Source organism: Pelophylax lessonae (assembly GCF_965119305.1).
Source record: "Pelophylax lessonae genome assembly, chromosome: 1".
NCBI classification, from domain to species: Eukaryota; Metazoa; Chordata; class Amphibia; order Anura; family Ranidae; genus Pelophylax; species Pelophylax lessonae.
This window is the reverse complement of record NC_138768.1, coordinates 351262758-351284421: the sequence shown is the minus strand read 5'-3', so window position 1 is coordinate 351284421 and position 21664 is coordinate 351262758. Positions and strand designations below refer to the sequence as shown.

The following is a 21664-nucleotide window of genomic DNA, read 5'->3' as shown; positions in this document are numbered from 1 at the left end:
AAGAACAGGTATTCCTCTACTGGGATCATGGTTGCTTTATTCAACCTGAAAACAGGAGGGTCCACCACTGGTGAACTACTCTACTTTTTAAAAGTGACTCCTCAAAAGGGTAACAAAGGATAATCTTGGTTGCTCCCATTCCTTACAGCAAAACCTGTCAAAATAAGGCACATAAGGAAACCCCTTTGGAGTACGAGGTGACTTATGCGTACCAAACGACACAGCCACATCCGTGGCTACATCATCCGCATCCTCCATTTTTAAAGTCTCAAGCACTGCTGTGAGAAGTGCTTCTACCAGCGCTATAAATTCACTGCTGCAACCATGGAGGAATCATCCTCACTATCGGACAGATCAGGGAGTGTGATTTTAGGTCCCCCTGGAGAGGCCGCTTCCACAGAGACATTAGGCTCAGAATCAGATGAGACAGACTAAGCAGGGGAAGGTGGGGGACGCTTTCTCCTGGGCCTCAGTCCACATGCCACTTCCACCCGGGACACTAAGGACTGCAGAACCAGCGTCAGTGCAACCATGTGAAGCTGGGGTTCAGAGGGACCTACCACCTTCATGAAGGAAAGGAAGATCTTGCAGTACAAAAACGATCTTTTGGAACCACTAAAGGATCCTCTCAAGGCTCAGGGTACCTATCAGCAGAGAGAGAGATAACAGGGACCCCCAAGGACTCACCTTGCCAACTGGAGGAGCGCCGAGAATTTGAACCCAGCATCATCATGGATGCCATCCCTGTTCATATGTCCCAGGCACCGGAAGAGGAAACTGAGGAGGAAGAGGAGTAGCTTTGGCATCCCCACGAGGCTTTGGACATCTCCAGCGTCTCCTAAACTAAGGGGAAATGGCCCCCGTGACACACGTTAGAGACTCTGCTGCGTACTCTGCACCGGTCTCTAGACTATACCCACACTGCAAACAATAGGGCATGCACCTAGGGGTCTCCTACACTGGGACCCCTCTAGAATACCAGGGCACGACACACACTATCCCAGCACCCTTACAAAGTGGGGGTAGCAGGGTCTCCGCTGCATGCTCTGCCCTGGAAAAAAACAAAAAAGATGCAAGGAAGGAGAAAAAATTGCTAGGACCAGAGATTCCAGCCAGGAGCCTAGGTCCTTACTCCTGACTAGACAGAAAAAACTTATTACCTAGAGCAGAGAGGGGGGTTATATACCAAGATGAGGACAGCCAATGGGCGTATCCAGGTGTTTTTTGTTCTTCCTAGTCCTACTCCTGGAGGAGGCAATATAACCCAGCAGTTATGATTTATGGAGCGCTGTGTCCATCGATGAACGAAAGAGAAATGGCCTGTAGTCTTAAAGGAAAATTCTATATAAATGAAACATGATCTTCAGAATGATGGATGAACACACACATAATTGTTCTCAGACTATTCTTACTTACGGAACTGATAGACATGCTCATAGTAATTGGACTCAGGCATTGCTGTTATGGTGACTACTGGGCATCCATTTCCAGCTAGAGTTTCACATAATACGTCTTGGCGAAAGTAGATCTGCTGAGGATTGTGCTGAGACTCCAGTTTTTGCAGGTGCATCTTTTAAAGGAAAGCAGAGATAAATACACATTATGCACTAGCACATATCTCATGTACATATAGTATGTGCACTGTCAAAGCTAAAGGGGCATCACAAGTTATTGTAATAGGCATTCCTTTTAACCCTCCTGTTATGTTAGGAAAAATATTTAATTATTTTAGGTCACGAGTCAAAATGACCCACACAGGACAGATCATCACAAACATTTTCAAAGGAATTTTAATTTTTCTTAACTGCCCATCAATCAAGAATATACAACAATTTTAATGGCATTAAACAAAAAAGAACATATACATTTTTTCTAAATCTGTCTTTTAATAAATCTACACATTACAAAGAAAATACCTTACTCACGGGTATTCAGGTATCCTTTATTTCTTGTAACTTTTTTCTTTTCTTTTTTTACAGTCCACAAGTTGGACAATAAGCAGGGTATTTACTAAAACTAGAGAGTGAAAAATCTGGTGCAGCTTTGAATATAAACAAATCCAACTTCCAGGTTTTATTGTCAAAGCTTAAAGTGATTGTAAAGTCTAATTTTTCTTTTTTGTTGAAAATAACAAACATGTCATACTTACCTGCTCTGTGTAGTGGATTTGCAGAGAGCAACCGGGATCCTTCTCTTCTCAGGTTCCTCTTTGGCACTCCTGGCCCCTCCCTCCTGTTGAGTGCCCTCACAGCAAGCAGCTTGCTATGGGGGGGCACCCGATCTGAGTCATAGCTCCCTGTGTCCATTCAGACATGAAGCTGCGGCCCGGCCCCACCCCCTCTCTCTCATTGGCTCACTGACTGTGATTGACAGCAGTGGGAGCCAATGGCGCTGCCATCTCAGCCAATGAGGAGGGAGAGTCTCGGACAGCCGAGACACTCCTGCAACATCGCTGGATGTAGATGGGCTTAGGGGGGCTGCTGCACACAGAAGGTTTTTTGTCTTAATGCTCAGAATGCATTACCCACTTAACAACTGGACATTTTATACCCCCTTCCCAACCAGGCCAATTTTCAGCTTTCAGTGCTCTCACATTTTGAATGACAATTAGTCATGCAACACTGTACCTATATGAAATTTGTGTCCTTTATTATATGTGGCATGGATGTGGCACGGATGAGCACTGATGTGGCATAGATGAGGCAGGAATAAAATATGATGTGGCATGGATGAACAGTGATGTGGCATGGGTGAGGCTCAGATGAGCACTGATGTGGCATAGATGAGGTATGGATGTGGCACGGATGGGCACTGATGTGGCACGGATCTGGCATGGATGAGCACTGATGCGGCACAGATGTGGCATAGATGTGGCACGTATGAGCACTGGTTTGGAACAGATGAGCACTAGTGTGGCACGGATGTGGCATGGATAGGCACGGATGAGCACTGATGTGGCATGGATGGGCACGGATGAGCACTGATCTGGCATGGATGAGGCATAGATGGGCACAGATAAGGCACGGATGAGCACTGATGTGGCAAGGATGAGCACCGATAAAGGCACAGATGAGCACCGATGAGGCACGGATTAGTACTCATGTGTCATAGATGAGGCATGGATGAGCACTGATGTGGCACGGATTAGTACTGATGTGCCATAGATGAGGCATGGATGAGCACTGATGTGGCACGGATGAGCACTGATGTGGCATAAATGAGGCACGGATGAGCACTGATGTGGCATGGATGTGGCCCTGATGAGCACTGATGTGGCATACAGGAAATAGTGAAGAGAAGGAACAGTGAAGCACAAATACAGCTCAGTACACCATCCATACATGTCAGTAAGTGACTGAGAACTTGTGAATGGGAATGTGTGAGGAGCAATGGGACATGTAGTCCTGGGCAAGAAGTGAGTGGACCTAAAGGCATAGGTTTTTTTTTTTTTTTACCTTGCTATAGGGGCACTCTAAAGGCAGGAGGAGCCAAAAGCATCAGTGGGGGACCCCAGAAGAGGAGAATCAGGGCTGCTCTGTGCAAAACCTTTGCACAGAGCAGGTGAGTATAACATGTTTGTTGTTTAAAAATAAATAAATAAATAAATCACTTTAAGGACTTCAGGGAAGATCAGCATCTGAACCCAGAGAAGGTGGAGGCTGATAGACTGGAGGTAATATAAGTATTGTGCATTATATTTAAAAAGATCAAATCCATGGAAAAAAAAAAGTCTCAGCTTTTAGTACTACTTTAATACAAAAGGTTTACAGTATATCTCCACACGACCCTTCATATAGCTTTATGTCTGACTCCTAGTTAAAATGTCCATATATCCTACATCTGGGTGTATTTATAATACAAGTAATATATATTATTACTTTCACTGTTTCACAGTATTATAGTAGCGATTATCTGCCCTTTTTTTACTATTAAGGGCTAATTTATTGCTGACTTTATAGCGGAGGGCCCGGACCACCCTCAAGGGTAAAGTCTTCCTTTAACTTTGTCCCCCCCCCTTTTTTTTTCTCTTCTTTATCCCTTCTATGTCTCTTTTCTTCTCCTCTTATCCTTATCTTAACTTTACTGTATATAAACACCACTCGATTTCCATACCTACTTCTTCCATGCCTAGTTTGATTTAGGTACTCATGACATTGCTCTAAATCAGACTCTGATATCTTGGTTTACCGAATACTTTATTACTATAGTACAGTTGATGGTTTCCCCTGTGTGCCAGTTGCTCTACGATCTAGATTAGGTCAGGCGTCTCTTGTAGATCGAGGCTCGGTGTGTAGCCCTGCGCTCTCGACACAGCTAGTTCCCTGTGGGGGTGTTGGGGCACACCCGAGTACCGAGAATGCCACGCTTTGCATTTATTACTTGTTAAATAATCACACAGTATATATTACTATATTATTGTAAATTCGTTATAACTGTCTGACAAGTACCTTAGCTGTCAGGATTTCACTGACAACCGTTTATTTACCGTCTATGTATTTTTTATTTGTTTTTTTTTTCTTATTTTCCTCCATGTATTGTTCATGATTCTGTTTGGAGATCTGAAAATAAAAACTGATTGAACATAAAGGGCTAATTTAATTTATTTAAACCCCATTATGACAGGTGACAAAAAAAAAAAAAAAAGCACGGTGATGCTACTTAACGTCTTAGGCCTGGTTCACACCTATGCGTTTTTTGGTGCTTTTGCAGAAATGTACTACACTTCATTTAACATGGTTTCCTATAGGACGCGTTCACATCTATGCTTTTTTCAGCCGCTGTGTATTTGGAAAGTGTCAAGAATTTTTTCAAAGCAAAACTGCTTTTTTTTTTTGCTTTTTTGGTTCAATAGACTTCAATGGAGAAGCTGCAGGAAAGCATGTAGTGCATTTTTGCCACAATTTGCTTTTTTGCCACAATTTGCATTTTGTAATCTGCCCAATAACAAATTGGCCAAAAAAAGCATGAAAAAAAATGCAAAACGCAAATCGCAGCAAAATCGCATGTGAAAAACGTACAGCAAAAAGCACTGTAGAAACAGATCAAAAGCAAACTGCATAGGTGTGAACCAAGCCTTGGCCATACACCTATCGATTTTTGGACGAGAACATTCATATGAAAAATCTTAGTACATTTGATGAATGAAAGAATGTCATTTGAAAATTTTGCTTGCTTTTAACATTCAGTTTTTAAATGAATGTAATTTCTGAATGAAAATTCCTTAGACCAAAAAGTTTTCTATTCTGCTCCTTCGAATTTTCCCGTCACTGTGGTCGAAAACGAACATCAATTGGACCCCAAAAACGATTAGAAAATCAAACGAACTTTCTTAAAATGAAAACATTTTTTTTGAAGGAAGACATTGTTTCTGTATGGCCAGCATAAGTGACAGGAGGAGCAGGTAGCTTTTATCAAGCCACCTGCCTATGACAAGGGAGTCTGTCATACATAATATATTACAGTTCTGTCAGAAAATCGTCTTAAATTGTTTTTTTTTCTTTAAATAAAAAATGTGATCTCGGAGTCTGATATTTACAGGATTCAACTGTTAATAGTATATACAGTATATCTCTTCTGTCTGTTATTCTGAGAGTGGAGATTTTGCTTCCCAACCATATAGCTGGTTTCCTTTATTTACCACTGCATATAGATACTTAAAATAAAAATTGCCTTTTTAAAAAAAAAAACTTTACATATTAACTAAATTATACACCACACCTTTTTTAAGGTTATCTGATTAATCAATTTAATCTAAACAATAATCGACCAACTAATCGATTATGAAAAATATTGGTCATCGCAGCCCTAATGTAAAGCTGTGTATAAGTAACTTCTACCTAAGCGTGAGACAGCACCTTTAAAGTCCCACATACTTAAACTTTTTTCTTTTTACGATATATTTTAAATTAAAAATATCTAATTTGGCCACAAGATGGAGCTAAGTTTTAGAATAAATCCCTATGCTTTGGGTCTATCCATTGGCCAAATGCAGTATTTTCTGTTAATTTACAATCAAACTTCCTAGAATAAAGCGGAATACCATTTAGGTTTTTTTTTTTTTTTTTGCCCTATTCGCACAGAATGTACATGTAGCTTTTACTGGACGAATGGCAATGTGAATTGTTGATTAAGAGCCCATTCAGACTAGCGCGACTTGTCAGGCGACTTGTCAGCCTGACAAGTCGCGGTAGGTCGTGGTCCATTGAGTAGTACAGGACCCGTTCTAATAGGAGTGACACAAGTCGCTCCGACTTAGAAAAAGGGTCCTGTACTACTTTGGGAGCGACTTGCATAGACTTCCATTATGTGAAGTCCCTGCAAGTCGCGGTGCACGCGACTTCACAGGTCGCCCCCCACAGTCGGATCGCCTCAGTGTGAACAGGCTCTAAGTGAAACCTTGGACTTGGTGACAAACTATTTACCTAAGCAAAGTAGTCTAGGTCTTCTTTGGAAACTGAAATCTAAGTCCTTTACCTTCCAAGTGAACAGAAAGGGGAAAAAAAACCAAAAAAAAAAAACCCTTTCACTCATAGAGGCATCTTGTCCACAATTAATAGCCTGTAAAATCTATTAGGAATCGCAGCCCTTGTGACAATTCACAGTAAAACACTACCTAGAGACTTAACAAGTGACTGAGATGCTCCACTACATAATTTTTTACCCTCTACAGAAGTACAAAGCCAAAAATGTGCATATTGTTTACTTCTGTTACAAAAATTGCTGTTGTTGCCTGCTCGAAAAACTGTATGCATCAAATACCATGCCACGTAAGATTTGTTATGGGCAAAGCAAAGTGGCTCCACATCCTGAGCACACTATACCCAGACTAGAACTTTGTGCTGCAGTACTAGTTGCAAGTTAGCTTAACTGTTCACATAAGAATTGAACATCAAGCTCAAAGATGCTGAATGCTAGAATGACCGCAAAGTAGTGTTAGGTTAAATATACGATGAGAACAGACGATTCAATGTCTATGACCGTAACTGTAAAGGCTTGCATCATTACCAAGATTTCTGATCAGCAGCAGAATATCAGTAAGCTTGAGATGTCATAACCCATTCTGTGCATTATGAAAGCTATGACAGGGAAATCATTTTGTAAAGAAATTTATCCCCAGAGAGCACCCTCCGAAAGCTTGGCCAATTTCTTGATGAAAATGGTCTATTAAGAGTGGCAACTTTAAGGAAGCAAAATTAGAAGAAGAAGAAAAAAAAAATGGAATTCTGACTTGCCTGTAAATTCCATATCTTGGATTACAGTACAGGACACAGGCAAAATAGGGTCTATAAACACTTTACCAGTGTCCTGTATTGTATGATTAAGACAACCCTCTAATAATTTCTGGCATTGATCACATTGCTTCTTTGATTCAGCTGTACCATCGTCATTAAGTCAAATGCCAGGGATGACTATTTACAGAAGGAGCTTTACAAGCTGCTGGCTTGTGGATAGCGGAATTTAAAAGATGTGTGATTAGTGTGATCTTACTTGCCACAAGCTTCATGATATGCTACAAACCAAAAAGATAACCACTCTTCCAATTGAAATACTCAATTCAGACCCCTTTTTTACCAGTGTCAGCACACATCATACTGGAGGATGTTAAGCAAACTGCAAAAGTTAGGCAGTCATTCACATGCCTAATGATCAGAGCAGTACACATTGCAGTACCTAAATGCATGGACACTTCAAGTCTCGTAAATGCCCTTAACCCCCTTAGCGGTATCCCCGTGCGTGACTCGGGGTGGATTTTTTATGCTACTATCGGTATCCCCGAGTCACGCTCGGGGTGGATGTGCAGAGCGTGCAGCGATGTCTCTTACCTTCTCCTGGCGATCCAGCGATGGTCTCCCATTGCTGTGATCGCCAGTCGAGATCCCCGCCGCTCATCCGTCGGTCTGATGACTTCCTGGTTCCGTTCCCTGCAACAGCAATGGTGCATGGGAGCGGAACTGGGAGGGAAATTCAAATGTTGCACAAAACAGAAACACATAACATTTAAATTATATTATATATATATATATATATATATATATATATATATATATATATATATATATATATATATATATATATATATATATATACACACACACACATATATATATATATATATAACGCATGAATTATAATCTAATCAATAATATAATTTTATTATATAATATAATATATATATACACATATATATATATATATATATATATATATATATATATATACTGTATATATTATATAATAAAATTATATTATTGATTAGATTGTAATTCATGCGTTTGTGTTTCAAATTTATCACATCTGGAATGTCTACTAGAGTCTTGTTTTGGTCAGGTTTAAGTCAGTAATTACTAAGAATTGTAGGCCTATAATACATAACGCCAAAATTTCCATGCAAAAAATTGTACCGCTTTTGGTATGTAATTCCTGACATAATCATACCGCCAGGGAGGTTAAACATTTCATTGCGTTTGGGGCCCTGTAAGACACATTCGCCCAGAAAGATGAACCAACTTTGTTGGGGCAGCCGAAGAACTCTTCAAAAATGTTTTACCAAGTGTGGAGAGATACATTTGTGAGCAGGGTTGTACTTGAAATTTTAACCCACCATTCTTTGGAAATTTCAGAGAAACGCACGGAGAGAAATCTCCACTTCACCACAGCATTAGCATATTCTATCGACCTAGTGAAGAAATGGGTCAGAGGGCCATAAGAGTTGATCTATGAATATTATATTATTAGCTTATATATAAGCAATACTGTGAATTACTGTGAATTATGTAAACTTTGAAAAAATATTTTTTTTCTATGCAGGTTCACAGCCGGCTGCCCACTGCACATGCATTAACTGTGCAGCAATTTGGTCCCGCAGCCTTCTGCGACAAGTCCTAGAAAGCTGCAGGCGGGGGGGAACTTCTGGTGGATTGCCGTGGTGATCTGACTGGAAGTGTGAGCGGATACGCATCAAAACCAGATACACCCCCACCCAAAAAAAATTGCCAAAATAAGAGGAAAGGGAGGACGGAGGGCATAAAGCGGAACTTCCCCTTTAGGGTGAAGTTCTATTTTACTGTGGTATTAATAAAAGTAATTTTTGATTTTATATGCTGTGATGTGTGGGTAGGTAGCTTGAAATTGCTCTATGATAACTACGCTATGTGCTAACTAAATGGATTGTAAAAAAAAAAAAAAGTATGTTTTTTTCAAAGACCATTTTAGCCCCTTATTAACCCCAAGTTGCCCCGTTTAGTTTCTGTAAAATCTTTCAGTCTCTTATTCCCTTTTTATTTGCTGATTTTCTTCATGGTTTGTATGTAAACATTATGTGACGCTAAATTAAAAATGTATTGGGGGCACACTGGCACCTTCGCCTTTCGTGCCAGATAACCTTGTCCTATGTATAACAGAGGTGTTAATTTAAATGCATCCCTGCAATTGACTGGTGGATACAAATGTGGCCCTTGGGCCCTTTTAAGGTGGACACTACTGGCTTAGTTGAATATGATGCATGCATGGCCCTGTTTTTTGCTTTAATAGCATTTTTTTAGGATAGAACATGTCCTTTTTGGAGGCAGTCAGAGGGGACGAGTTCTGGTACTTCCTGATCTCAAGTGCCTGACCTCCATACGGTCTCCAAATTTCTATGTGTGGATGCCTGGGCAAATGATAAAAAAAACTATATGTGACATTCCAGTTAAAATGTCAGATTCAGACAAAGTATGTAAAGTTCAAAAAAGGGGAAATACAAACTTTCAGCAGTAAGCTTGCACAGCAATAACAAAACTACAGGCTGAATAATTTGGTTCCTGCATTAGCCAATTGTGACATGTTCTCTCACAGATTTTAAAAATTTAGGGAGCTTTGATTTGATGACCTAAAATAAAGGCAAAGCCAAAATAACATACTTTATTTGAATAGGATTCTATAGAACAGTTGAATCTTTTGATCTACCATTACCATAAGACACCCACAATTAGCACAAATAATTTTTACCTTACCTTCAAAGTAGAAAATGTGTAAGGGTAGTGATAGGCAAAATAGCAGACGTCATCTTTATGTGGAAAAGTGACAGTGAATGTCAAGGTGTAGTACGACTTTCCCTTTTGACCTCCTGTGGCTATTGAACTTCTGGAGAAATTATTTCTGTGAAAGAAAAAAACATTAAACAGTACCTGGTTACTTTTTTGTGACCCAGTAAAAGCTAGTTAGCACTAAGGGTCTTTAGTAAATTCTATTTTATTGAACAGAACTTAGATTCTTTTGTTTGTATGTTGGCAATTTTCCACAGTATGCTTACTTAGAGGTAGGAAAATCTAAACATAATAAACTGCCATTAAACTAGACCTGAATTAAGATTTAAAACTAACATATTTAAAACCTTATTTCATAACCTAGGCTTCTAAAGCAGCCCATAGATGATTTGATTTTCTTTCCTTCCATCACGGGTGGAAGTAAAAAGAATTGCTGCATTCCCCCATCAACATGGTCAGTGTTAACGGGGTCCCTCCTGCAGCACTACTGTGTTCTGCCATCGGGGGGCTATAAATAATTGCAAGTAAACAATCTGACGGGCAGGTTGTACCCAAGTCAACCGATGGATTTATTTGGGTACAATCAGCCTGCCCATAGATGGATCAAATCTCGGCTGGTCCCTGTTGAACCAACTGAGTTACATCATCTGTACCTGCCAGCCCTCTTTAGCTGAGTATCCAAGACTCTGTCAAATGGTAATGTTCAGACAATGTCAGCCAATCACTGGCTCTGAAGAGAGAGAACACCGCTCAGGCTAGTCAAAGTCCACGATTCAAGGCGAGTGCTGAACCTCGGCTCGCCACCAGGAGAAGAAGAAAGAAAGAAGAAAATGGTCGCACACCACCACGGAATCCAATGAAGAAAAGCTACTTTATTCACATAAGTCATACAGGTACAAGGCACAGCAGTGTAGGACCGTAGATGCGTTTCACATGACTGCTATTACGTGCTTGTTCGAGCAATCATGAGAAACGCGTCTACTGTCCTACCCTGCTGTACCTTGTACCACTTATGTGAATTAAGGAACTTTTCTTCATTGGATTTCGTGGTGGTGTGCGACCATTTTCTTCTTTTAGAACCACTGGCTCAGCCTGAACAACTATCTCACTTTTTGACAGAGAACATGCGCCCTGCTGCTACAAAATTATTTATTATTATTATACAGGATTTATATAGCGCCAACAGTTTTCACAGCGCTTTACAATGTGAGGGAAGACAATACAGTTACAATACAATTCAAAACAGGAGGAACTAGAGGGCCCTGCTCGTTAGAGCTTACAATCTAGAAGTGTGCTCAGATAGAGGCTATTTGAAGGAACTCAGAGCTGTTGACAGGCAAGTTAAGATGACAGGTCTGCTTCAAATCCTTTTTCTCACAACCTGCCAACTTTTTATACTGCAGATGAACAGCTTTCATATTTCAATACATCTTAAATGAGAATATACAAATACTGAGGTTTCTGTTACAAGTGGTACATTTATTACCTGAAGTAGTAGGCGTTAACAAGACCTAGCTTCAACCCATTATTTTCCAGGGGTCATTGCTATCTAAACGCCCAGGCCACATTTTGCAGTGTCAACATGTGTAGATTAACTTGATAACAGCTCTATGACAAATCTGCATACTTAAATAATGTTCATAGATTTTTTAAGGCCATATAAGGCTTTTCTTGGTACGCTGAATAAAAACAGTGTTGATTTTTATCATTTATAGTCTGACAAATGCAAACAAATGTTAAGAAAAAAAAAAAAGGTTCTACTATAATGAATGTATTTTTATTTTATATTCAAAACTATAATCTGATAATTACAGCATAGAGGCTAAGTTGAGTAAGGAAGGGGGGAGGGGGATCCACTTTGCACTTTTCTTTTAGGTTGAAATCCAAGGCCCGTGATTATTTAGTGAGAAAAAAGTAGCCCAATGCAAAATAAATGTGTTCAAAGTATAGCTACCATTAAGTACATTTAGATGCCAAGACTTAATTTTAACACTTACTTGTAATAACAAATATCTGTTCCAACACGAACCCACCAAGGTCTGGAAATCAATGCCTCTTGCACAGAATACATGAGTGGCTGCATGCCTTGTGAAAAAAACGGAGATAATACATTCTTTTTATGAGGGGTAAATAGGATTCATTAATAATAGTAAATGCCCACATAATAAATGATGTTAGATGGACAAACAACAGATGAAATCTGATTGGTCGTAATGGATTATCCAGACCTCCAACCACCCCCCACAACATTTATTTTTTATTTAAACCATCTCCACTGCTTACATCAGAGAAGACTTGAGGATTTAGCACATGTGCAAATCTATTTTTAAGCAAATACAAATTTGCACATGGCTGATTGAATTACACTCCTCACAGATATGGCTCGCTTTCCTTTGACATGTTTACAGACAGGAATACATTAAACCCCAAATGAAACTTTATTTTAAATCAGTATTTAAACATTCCATTTATGGATTCCAGAAGCATCAAAACAAAAGGTTTAAGGTCTTATAGCTTTTTATCTCTTTCTAAAACAACCACAGGCTGATCACAAAAGCCTGTCCGCTGCCAGCAGCTACAGAATGGGACCCCTGCCACTTTATGTAGAAAAACAGTGGTCTCAGTGCAGCAGTCCAACACACCCCATAGTCACACATCTATCTCAGCAATGAGCAAAACCTCTGCTCACAGATGATTGTAGAGCACAGGCTCCATACTAGGTGTGTCAGGCCTATGCAAGTAGATCACCATTTCTCAAAGAGACTGAGGTTTCCACTTTCAGCTGCTGACAGGGACAGGCTTTTCTATTCACACTGTGTCTTCTGAAGCTGCTGACAGGGACAGGCTTTTTTATTCACACTTTGTCTGAAATTTAAAGAATACAAACCATAAGACTTTGCACATCTTTTGTACTGATGCCCCTAGAATATATTTAGTGAATTTAAACGCAGAATGAAATTGGGCTTTAACCACTTGTCCATTAGCATGTACGGTACACACATAGGTAGACAAGTCCAGTAATGCCCCATACACACATGCAGATTATCTGCAGACTTTTGTCTGCAGACTTACCAAAACCATATAATATGAGGTCAAACCTAAACACTTTCAATTTGTATGCAATCCGGCAGGCCCTTGCACTACATAGAAAAGGTAAGTCTGCAGACAAAAGTCTGCAGATAATCTGCACGTGTGTACGGGGCATAACTCAGATTTCATAAAGAGTTCACTATTCACATACATGTACAGGAACATCAGCCAGGGGATATTGTCCTACCCTGCACCACCATCTTTGTATATCCCGCCTGTGTGCTGCAGGTCTCTGCCAGGTCTTCGGGGGTACCCCTGTGCATGCAGACACACCAGTTTCAGGTACTGGATCTTGTACAGACCAGGGGCACGTGTGAGAATAACCCCGTGCATTTGCAGATGTGCCACAGGACCCAAAGATCTGCGGCACTTGTGTGCACGCTGAATTTTGTAGCGCGCATGCGCCCTGAGGGAGAACTATCTCCTGAAGTGTGTGAAGTGGTCACCCCAGGAGTCAGAGGGGACCTAACAATATTCTTGCCTAGGTGAGGAATGAGAAGAGGTAATAATCCTTTCCAATAATGGGGGGAAATTATCCAGTTATGTAAGAGGGAAGGGGGAAGAAAAAGGAAAGAAAAACAATGTTTTCATGGGTAAAAGTCAATTTTAAGCTCACCATAATTAAATTGGCTGTTAGACTTTTCACAATTAATGATGTTAAAGCGATAAGCAGTCCCAGTTTTCATGCCACTAACTTCAAAGTAAAACCACTGGTGGTAATGATTGCTGTTTATATCGGAGTTCAGGATGAGATCATATTCATTTCTAGAAAATAAATCATAGTGCACCTCTTGTTATATGGAACTGTTATTTTCTACAGCAAGAAAAATGAAGGGCAATCTCACTTTCTTATCTGAATGACCTTCCGCAGGTTTCCAGATTCAAATTTGGAGTTGAACTTGAGGACATCACTCTCATCTGGAATGGCACAGCTGCAAAGAATTAGAGAAAAGGAAAGCATTAACCTTTATATTCCCCTAATAACGACTGTCATAATAATGGCTCACTTTTTTTTTTCCGGGATAGCACAGAGGTGACAAAACAAAGCTGCCAAATCCTCATCCGGCTAAGAAAAATTGCTCTATATTGTGAAGTATCTGTATCATACAGTTATAAACTGGTAAAAACCAACAAGCATAGATGTTTGTACACATGAATTATTTTAGGCTAGCCATACATGGGTCGAATTCCAAAAGCATTTGCTTTCAAAAATCTTATCTAATGCCCCGTACACACTATGAGAAAATCGGACATACCATTGGCTGGTTTTCCTCAATGTTTCACATCAAGTCAGAACCGAGGATGGAAATAATGTACGAAAATTCTCGTTGTTGTTGTTTCTGATCATGCACAGGTTTTTGTAGCTACTATTTCTCGTATGAAAAATCAAACGAAAATGGTAAAACTTAAAACGAAAATCACTCGTTCTGTTCCCATACGAGAACAATTTTGGCATCTGTCCCTTCGGGGATTTTCATTCAGAATGTCGGAATCGGCTGTCAAAAGTTGTGTACAGAAAATAGTACGATTGTTCCACGGACGGAAACGTTCACCCGATTTTCTTATAGTGTGTATGGGTTATAAGAATTTTCGTTCAAATTTCCCACTATTAGTGGGCTGCAGCAACAGCCGATTTTCCTGCAGTTATCCAATTCGAATGATCGGGCATGTTGGAAACATTTTGAAAAATGAACGATTTTCTAATCAATGATGGTAGAACTGTCTGAGAAATATAATTGAAATACAAATGCGCACGAGTGCAAGAAAAGAAAACTCCCAGAAAGTAAAGAAGATTCCCGGCCACCATCGAATCAGAAAACGCACTAAATTTCTAAATCTGAAAGGAAATTTGTTCAAATTTGACCCATGTATGGTGTGCATTAGGGACATTCTTTGATAAATGTCTAAAAGTTTCAGAGCCATATCACAAATTAATAGAAGGTTGCAATGCTGAAGAGATTGAAGACCCCTACAAGCAAGAGGGTGTAAATTTCACAAATTCTGTAGGACAAAACTGTAAGACTCTATTAGTCCAAATTGCTCATAGTATGGATTAGAAGTGTATGGAAGCTGTACTTCAATAGACTAATGACATAATTTATGTTATTTTCTCTAGAATTTTTTGAAAATTATTTTGGAACTTCCAAAATAAATCAGGTGCAGGACAGGAAAAAAAAATCCAGGCATAAACACTCAAATGTTTAACTATCCAGAAAAACAAGGCACGTTTTTAGGTAATACTTTTTGTTCTGCCATATCATATGGGCCTATTAAAATTTCTAAAGATACTATACTGGGAAGGAATTATAGGTAAAACCACTGATGAAGCATTGCAGCAGACAGAACAAGGAAACCTGCTCTAGCCTTGTTCATGCTCTTCAGATGCCCAGAAGAGCTCTATCAAAGACCCAATATATTGGGATGTACCGCATATATGTACATTTTCTGCTGCCTCCCACAATGTGGAGACTGGTTCCTGGGAAGGAAATTACCAGGCCCAAATAATGCCATGTGCCTAAAAATGTGCAAATGTATACTTTCAGAACATCTGAATCTGCATTTTCAGGGACAATAAATGGGGAGCCAATAGGGCAAAAACAATCAACCTTCTGCTGCTAAGCTTACTTTGGTTCATTTACTTTCTATATTTCTTCAAAAGCTGTAAATTAATTTGTCAAAGAAGGTGCTCTAAAAATTGCACTCAACTTGCCCTCCTATTACAGTGTGTTGTATTAAATTTTCAGCAACACTATTGTGGGGGGAAAAAAAAAAGTTACTTACCTGGAATTATCAAGATCATATACTATCCGGTCTATTATATCATTTGGATGAATCAGTCTTTCAATATCTTGGGATATTTTTGTTCTATGAAGTTAAACAACAATTTGAGGATTAGACAGATTTTACACAGCACTCAAATGGCAGAAGATATTATTTGTTGTACAGCAACTGCACTGAACTAACTGCTAAGTATAGATGGATATACAGTACATGAGGTAAGATGTAAACTCCTGTAAGGATTTACTGCAGTCTGAGGCTCTGAGAGTCCTTTACTATTGTCCTTTTTTTTTTTACAAAAAAAAAAAAAAAAGCCTACCACGGGAACAATAAATGAGAGGAAATCTCTCTAAAAACACATATAGAAGTAAGTTTTTTTTAAAGTAGGGAAATACTAGAACCTCCGACAGCTTTTGTTGTCTATTTCCCTGTTGATGATATTCCTTCACTTCCAGGCTAGACAAAGGTGGTCCCCTGGTAAGAAAATGATTGGAAGTCTCTAACAGAGCCCTGTATTTTTTTTATACTTTTTTTTTTTTTTCTTTTAGAAGAAACACTATGTCTTCTAAAGAACAAATCCATTTAGCAGAGACCTCAAGACATTGTGTACAGGAAACGTCCTACACAAATCCACAAAAACAAGTACAGGAAAACTGAAGGTACTGGACCCCAGTGTAGACACTGCTCAAGGCAATTAGGGCAACAGAGCTTCCTGTGCACACAACTGGGAAATACCATTTCCTCGTATATATTTTCTCATTTTAAGGGGGGAATTGACACAGAGTGGTGGTGGTGGGGGGTTGGTAGGGTGAGGAAAAAGACAAAAAAAAAAAAAGGGAAAGGGGAGCCCACTCCTTCTCCTAGCCCAGTTCTCAGAGGATAACCCCCTGCAACAATAGATCCACTTCAGCAACAATAGATCTTCCAGCAGACAGCATCAATACACCCTCCAGCAACAGGTAACAATAGACCTCTCCCTCAACAGTAAATCCCTCCCAGCAACAATTGACCCTTCAGAAACAATATGTATATAATACATATGCTATTTGGGATGTGGCACACTCCATAGAAGCTCATAGCAGGAACACACCCAATAACCTTCAGAAACAATAGACCATCCCCCAACAAGAGATCCCTCAGCGACAATAGATTTCACAGCATGCAGCATCAATAGACCCTTCAGCACACCCCAGAACCCCTTGCCATTACATACATTCTGTGCTGGAGGTGCCGAAACTGCATTTCCCTGTGTTCCTGCTAAAAAAAAGCCCTTTGTTTGGTCCTTGTAAAAAAAAAATAAGGAATCCAAATTTTTCAATACTTTTCACCTTGTTCCTTTAACATCATGGTTTTGCGAGCGAGTCAGTGTCCTGTTGGGAGGTACAGTGCTTTTCCATAATTCTGGAATGCAAGCTTTTACTATGTTGAGGAGATGCTTCAATAAATAATTTTTGTACCTCTTATTGGAGAGTCGCAGATCATGTAAAAGGTAGGCCATAAAAAAGGGTTCTTTACAGGAGCCGCAAACTCAAAAAGTGATGGCAAGACAGAGGAATATCCCTAGTAGGTTCAAGGGGCAGTTTTTAATGTCAATTTCCTTGTTTTCAGAAGTGCTGGAATGACAGGCTTTAATAGACCCCTCTCCCTCAGGATCTTGGGAGCTAAACCAAGCCGTGAAAGCCACGACAGAGAAGAAAGGTGGTAAACCAGCCCCTGGGACAGAAGATCTGGAGGATCTGGGAGAGCCCCGAGTGTCTGACAAAAGCTTGATGAATTTTGAGTACCATGTTCTCCTGGGCCAGTTTTGTGCAATGAGAATTACTATGATCCTCTCCATCTCAATCCTGCAAAGTAAACAAAGAAGCCAAGAATCGTTGATCAAGTTGCCTGCACCAAGGATTACACACTATTGACATTTATGTGTCAGCCTTGAATAAGTAATTCAGTCTTGCATTGTGTGGGCTTAACTAGTGCTCCTTGTGCACAAGTTATTTTAGACCATTATTGTGGAAATCAGTTCCCTATGGGGTTCACATTAAGGACACGGGGGTGGAGTCCACTGTTTTCGGCATCATGATGCCAATATTTTTACAATGCTTAAAGGATCATGATGGGGCAGAGCCAGCATGGGTCATGCATTGTGAAAATTCAGGCCTAAATGCCACAAGAACACCCTAAAATGTAAAGTTGTATATACAAGTAGCATTTGCTCCTCCCATACAATGCCAGACTACACTGGCTGTCAGAGCGGTGTTCAGGGATGTAAAAAAAAAAAAAATATATGCTCATGTGTACAAGCCCTAACTTGCTATAAAAGTTTGCCACAGTTGCAGAAAAAAAGCAGAGTAGGTTTCAGGCTCAGGGAGAAAAGGAAGACTGCCCTGAGCATGAAGACTTACTGGACAAATGCCCAAGGGCCCATGGTCAGGGACAAAGCAAGTCACCCTGGAAAAGTCAGTGGTTCAGGAATGCAGGCTGGCCTGCAGAACTGCTCCCCTTATTCCCAAGAACCAACTTATGGCTAATGTGTAAATGTTAGACCCCAAAAAGGGAAACGTACAGGCCAACTACAGGAGCAGGGAAGGGAAGCTTACTAACTGTGACTATGTGGTAGCAGTGAGCCATAGATGTTGTGCTCTGGGGATTGAGTGATGGTGTGTCTTTCGCACACATATCCAGAAAATGAGTGTAACAGGCAGGCGGCAAGGCCAGGGCTTGAACAGACTCAGTAGAGCAGCTGCTGGGTGCCATGTTTTGAATAGGTCACGAAACCTCATAAAAGGGGGGATGCTGAGAGCCAAATTTGAAAGAGTTGCATACCTTATTCCCACCACAAGCCCATGATTATAAAGAACTGTGGCTGGAGCTCCGGAATTACCCTTGCGGAGGTGCGAATGGCAGAGTTAGTACAAGCACACACCAGGCTCCCTTCAATGGCAAGGGTCTTACTTACTACAATGATGGCCTAGAGTGTGCCTTGCAGCCCCCAAATGTCAACAAGGCTGGAGAGTGCCAAACAGGATCCGTGAGAAAATGCCCTTTACCTGACTGTCTTCATTCCTCCAATGGCCATACCTCCATTAGAGATCCATTTTCCACCCCCCACCCTCCCCGCCCGCAGCTCCCATTTGCTGAGGGACCCCTTTTGCATAAAGTATATGTATACTGTTATTGTACATGCTGTTAAATTTCAAGTGTTATATGAAAAAATTTTAAATAAAAAAAAAAAAAAAAAAAGAAGGAGATAGGGTTCCAACACTGGAGGACCACAGCCCTGGACCTGTAGAGCACCCGGCGACCAACTCAACACATTGAACCAGGTGAGCACCAAACGCACGATCCTGTGTCTGGAGGGTAGCACCACATTTTTTTTCTACCAGGGTCGGGATGTGGCCCCCCCAGAGCAAAGCTCAGGGGTAGCTGATCTGGAAGTTGCAAAACAAAGCTCCAGCTCCAGAGTCTTGATTGTAGAAAAATATCTTGATAAAAAAAAGGTAAAAGAGAAAAAAGTAAATTGTTTCCTACTCTCATAGCAGAGAGAAGATGTCCATTCTCTTAAGGACACTAGCACAAACCTGGGGCACGTTAGGCGGGGGGAATGGTTATACTGGGCTGTACTTACAGATTTATTACAGGTTACACAGGCTGGGATAGTATCCAAAATATCAAGGATTGCATTAAAATACAGTCCTGTTTCTGACCTGAGGTAAAAAAAAAAAAACACCTGTGCTGCACAGATATTAGGTTAATACACGACTGTGGAACCCCCCCCCCCCCCCCCTGTACTACAGTGGAAGCCAAACATCTTGAATCTGGCCAGTGGCATAATAAACAAAAGGCATGTAGACAGCAATATGTTTCCAGAATGAATGTTGTCACTGCTTGAAAATGCACTAATTATTTCAATAAGAGGTGCTTGTAAGACTCAAATTTACTCACCTTTGAACGCCATAAGGTCTTTCTAATATGGGCTCTTTAAAGAATGGTGGCACATGGCCAAAGTAGTCCGGATAGGCCACTTCAGAATACTCTGGAACCGATTTGGTATTCTTCACAATTTCTATGTAAAGTTCAGGATCGTGAAGGGTCAGGAAGTTTTCAGTATCCAGCAAACCCTGTAAGGCTTGACTGCTTAATGGACTAGTGTCATCTTCATCTTCAGGTAAAACAGTAGAGCAACACAAAGGACCCAGTGTAACTGAATGCTTATCAAACAAATTATTACCACATGATGAATTCTGGACAGGTTTGCTGCAGGTATGGGATAAGAAATTAGGTTTGTCTTTAGCAGAGCCATTTTTGCAAAGGTTATTGGCTGAAGACTTCTGCAGTGAGAGTCTGTCAAGATCTCTTACAACATCACTGTTCAAGTAGCAGCATGAGGATTTCTCTGTATCACCCTGAGTCTGCTGAAAGGAGCCATTGTGGTCCCTTTTTATTTCTTTCTTTGGCACGTCTAAGAAGTTTGGTCTTTTTTTACATTCATCTTCTAAAGAAATATTACTGCCTTTTCTGGTCAGTTCTTTAATGATATGTCTTGGCTTGTAAATTGGTTCTTCTCCTGCAGTTGGGACAATGATAGGTCCGCCACGGTTTGCACCACGTACTGGCTCATTTGAGACCAATTCAAAGTCCTTTGGCATAAAGACAAAAGACAGCAAAATCTGTTATATCAAATAAACTACATGGTTAAACATTTTATTACTGCTTGCTTAAAGTATATTTCCACCTCCCACTGTCAGCACTGTGTGTTGATGGGGGAATTGAAGTTGCAGGAAAGAAATTTGCACTATGTATAGCTTATATGCACAAAATAACACAGCGCTGAAACAGTGTAAATCTAGTGACACAAAAATTCATACAAAATCTATAATGAAAAATTAACCAATAAAATAAGTGATGTCCAATTCCCAGTGATAAATTAAACTTGGTTCAATAAATAAATGAGAAAATAATAATATATTAATTAAGCAAGTGTCCAGTGAAATAATTTTTTTGTGCAAATAGTAGTGTGATCACACGTGATCAAAAATACTTCAAAGTGAACTCAGGTGGTTCTTGTGGATCCAAAAGTGCCCTCTTCCCCACATGTGAGTCAACTTACCAGAATGCGTGGACCCCTTATGACCTTATGGTCCAGGGGTCTAAAAGGCTTGGCAAATGGATATGGACTGGGGGCCCCTTCAGGATGTCCTTCCCATAGATGCAGAAATATGAATAGTAAAAAACCAGATGGTGCAGTACGCCCTAATAAATTTATTAAATAATAAAAGGCTTGCAAATAATGCACTCACAATGAGTAAAAATTATATAGGCTCATCAAATATAAGCAATATTTCCGGCGTATAATGGAGAGCGATCCTACCGTCCTCCTCGCTATAGTGAGCGGCGTGCATTCCAGCACACTTCCGCTTGCGTTCCACCACACTGGAAACTACGTCTTACGTTAGTTGTGAAGGCTGGAAATAGGTTGACGCGTTTCGCCCCTCCCTGTATCCACTCACTTTTCACTTGTCCTTACTTAGAAAAAGGGAAATGTTCAGAGCTGTCAGACGAGTCGGAAGGAATAAGGATGCCAAGTGATTTGGGAGGCAGCAGAGAAGAAAACCATCAGTCAGTGATCACCGGTAACAGATCCTCACCCGGGATGTGCAGTACAGAAGACCTGGGATCGAATACAATGTTGCGGATCTCTCCTCTCCCCAGATGAAAGTCACGTGTGGGATGATACAATGTATAGCGAGGAGGACGGTAGGATTGCTCTCCATTAA

The 21664-nt window shown here is 40.3% G+C and overlaps 1 protein-coding gene across 2 annotated transcripts in view; it reads right to left on the bottom strand.

The window, feature by feature from the left end:
• The window catches only part of AGTPBP1 (ATP/GTP binding carboxypeptidase 1), a 295080-nt gene that overhangs the window by 102692 nt on the left and 170724 nt on the right, over nucleotides 1–21664 (bottom strand). For both annotated transcript variants that reach the window (XM_082261111.1, XM_082261112.1), the window contains 7 exons: nucleotides 19833–20527; nucleotides 15897–15980; nucleotides 13961–14047; nucleotides 13732–13880; nucleotides 12023–12110; nucleotides 9993–10137; nucleotides 1417–1570 (listed from right to left, as the gene is read on the bottom strand). In XM_082261111.1, coding sequence (XP_082117237.1) covers nucleotides 1417–1570; nucleotides 9993–10137; nucleotides 12023–12110; nucleotides 13732–13880; nucleotides 13961–14047; nucleotides 15897–15980; nucleotides 19833–20527 — 1402 coding nt within the window. The remainder of the gene's footprint in view (nucleotides 1–1416; nucleotides 1571–9992; nucleotides 10138–12022; nucleotides 12111–13731; nucleotides 13881–13960; nucleotides 14048–15896; nucleotides 15981–19832; nucleotides 20528–21664) is intronic.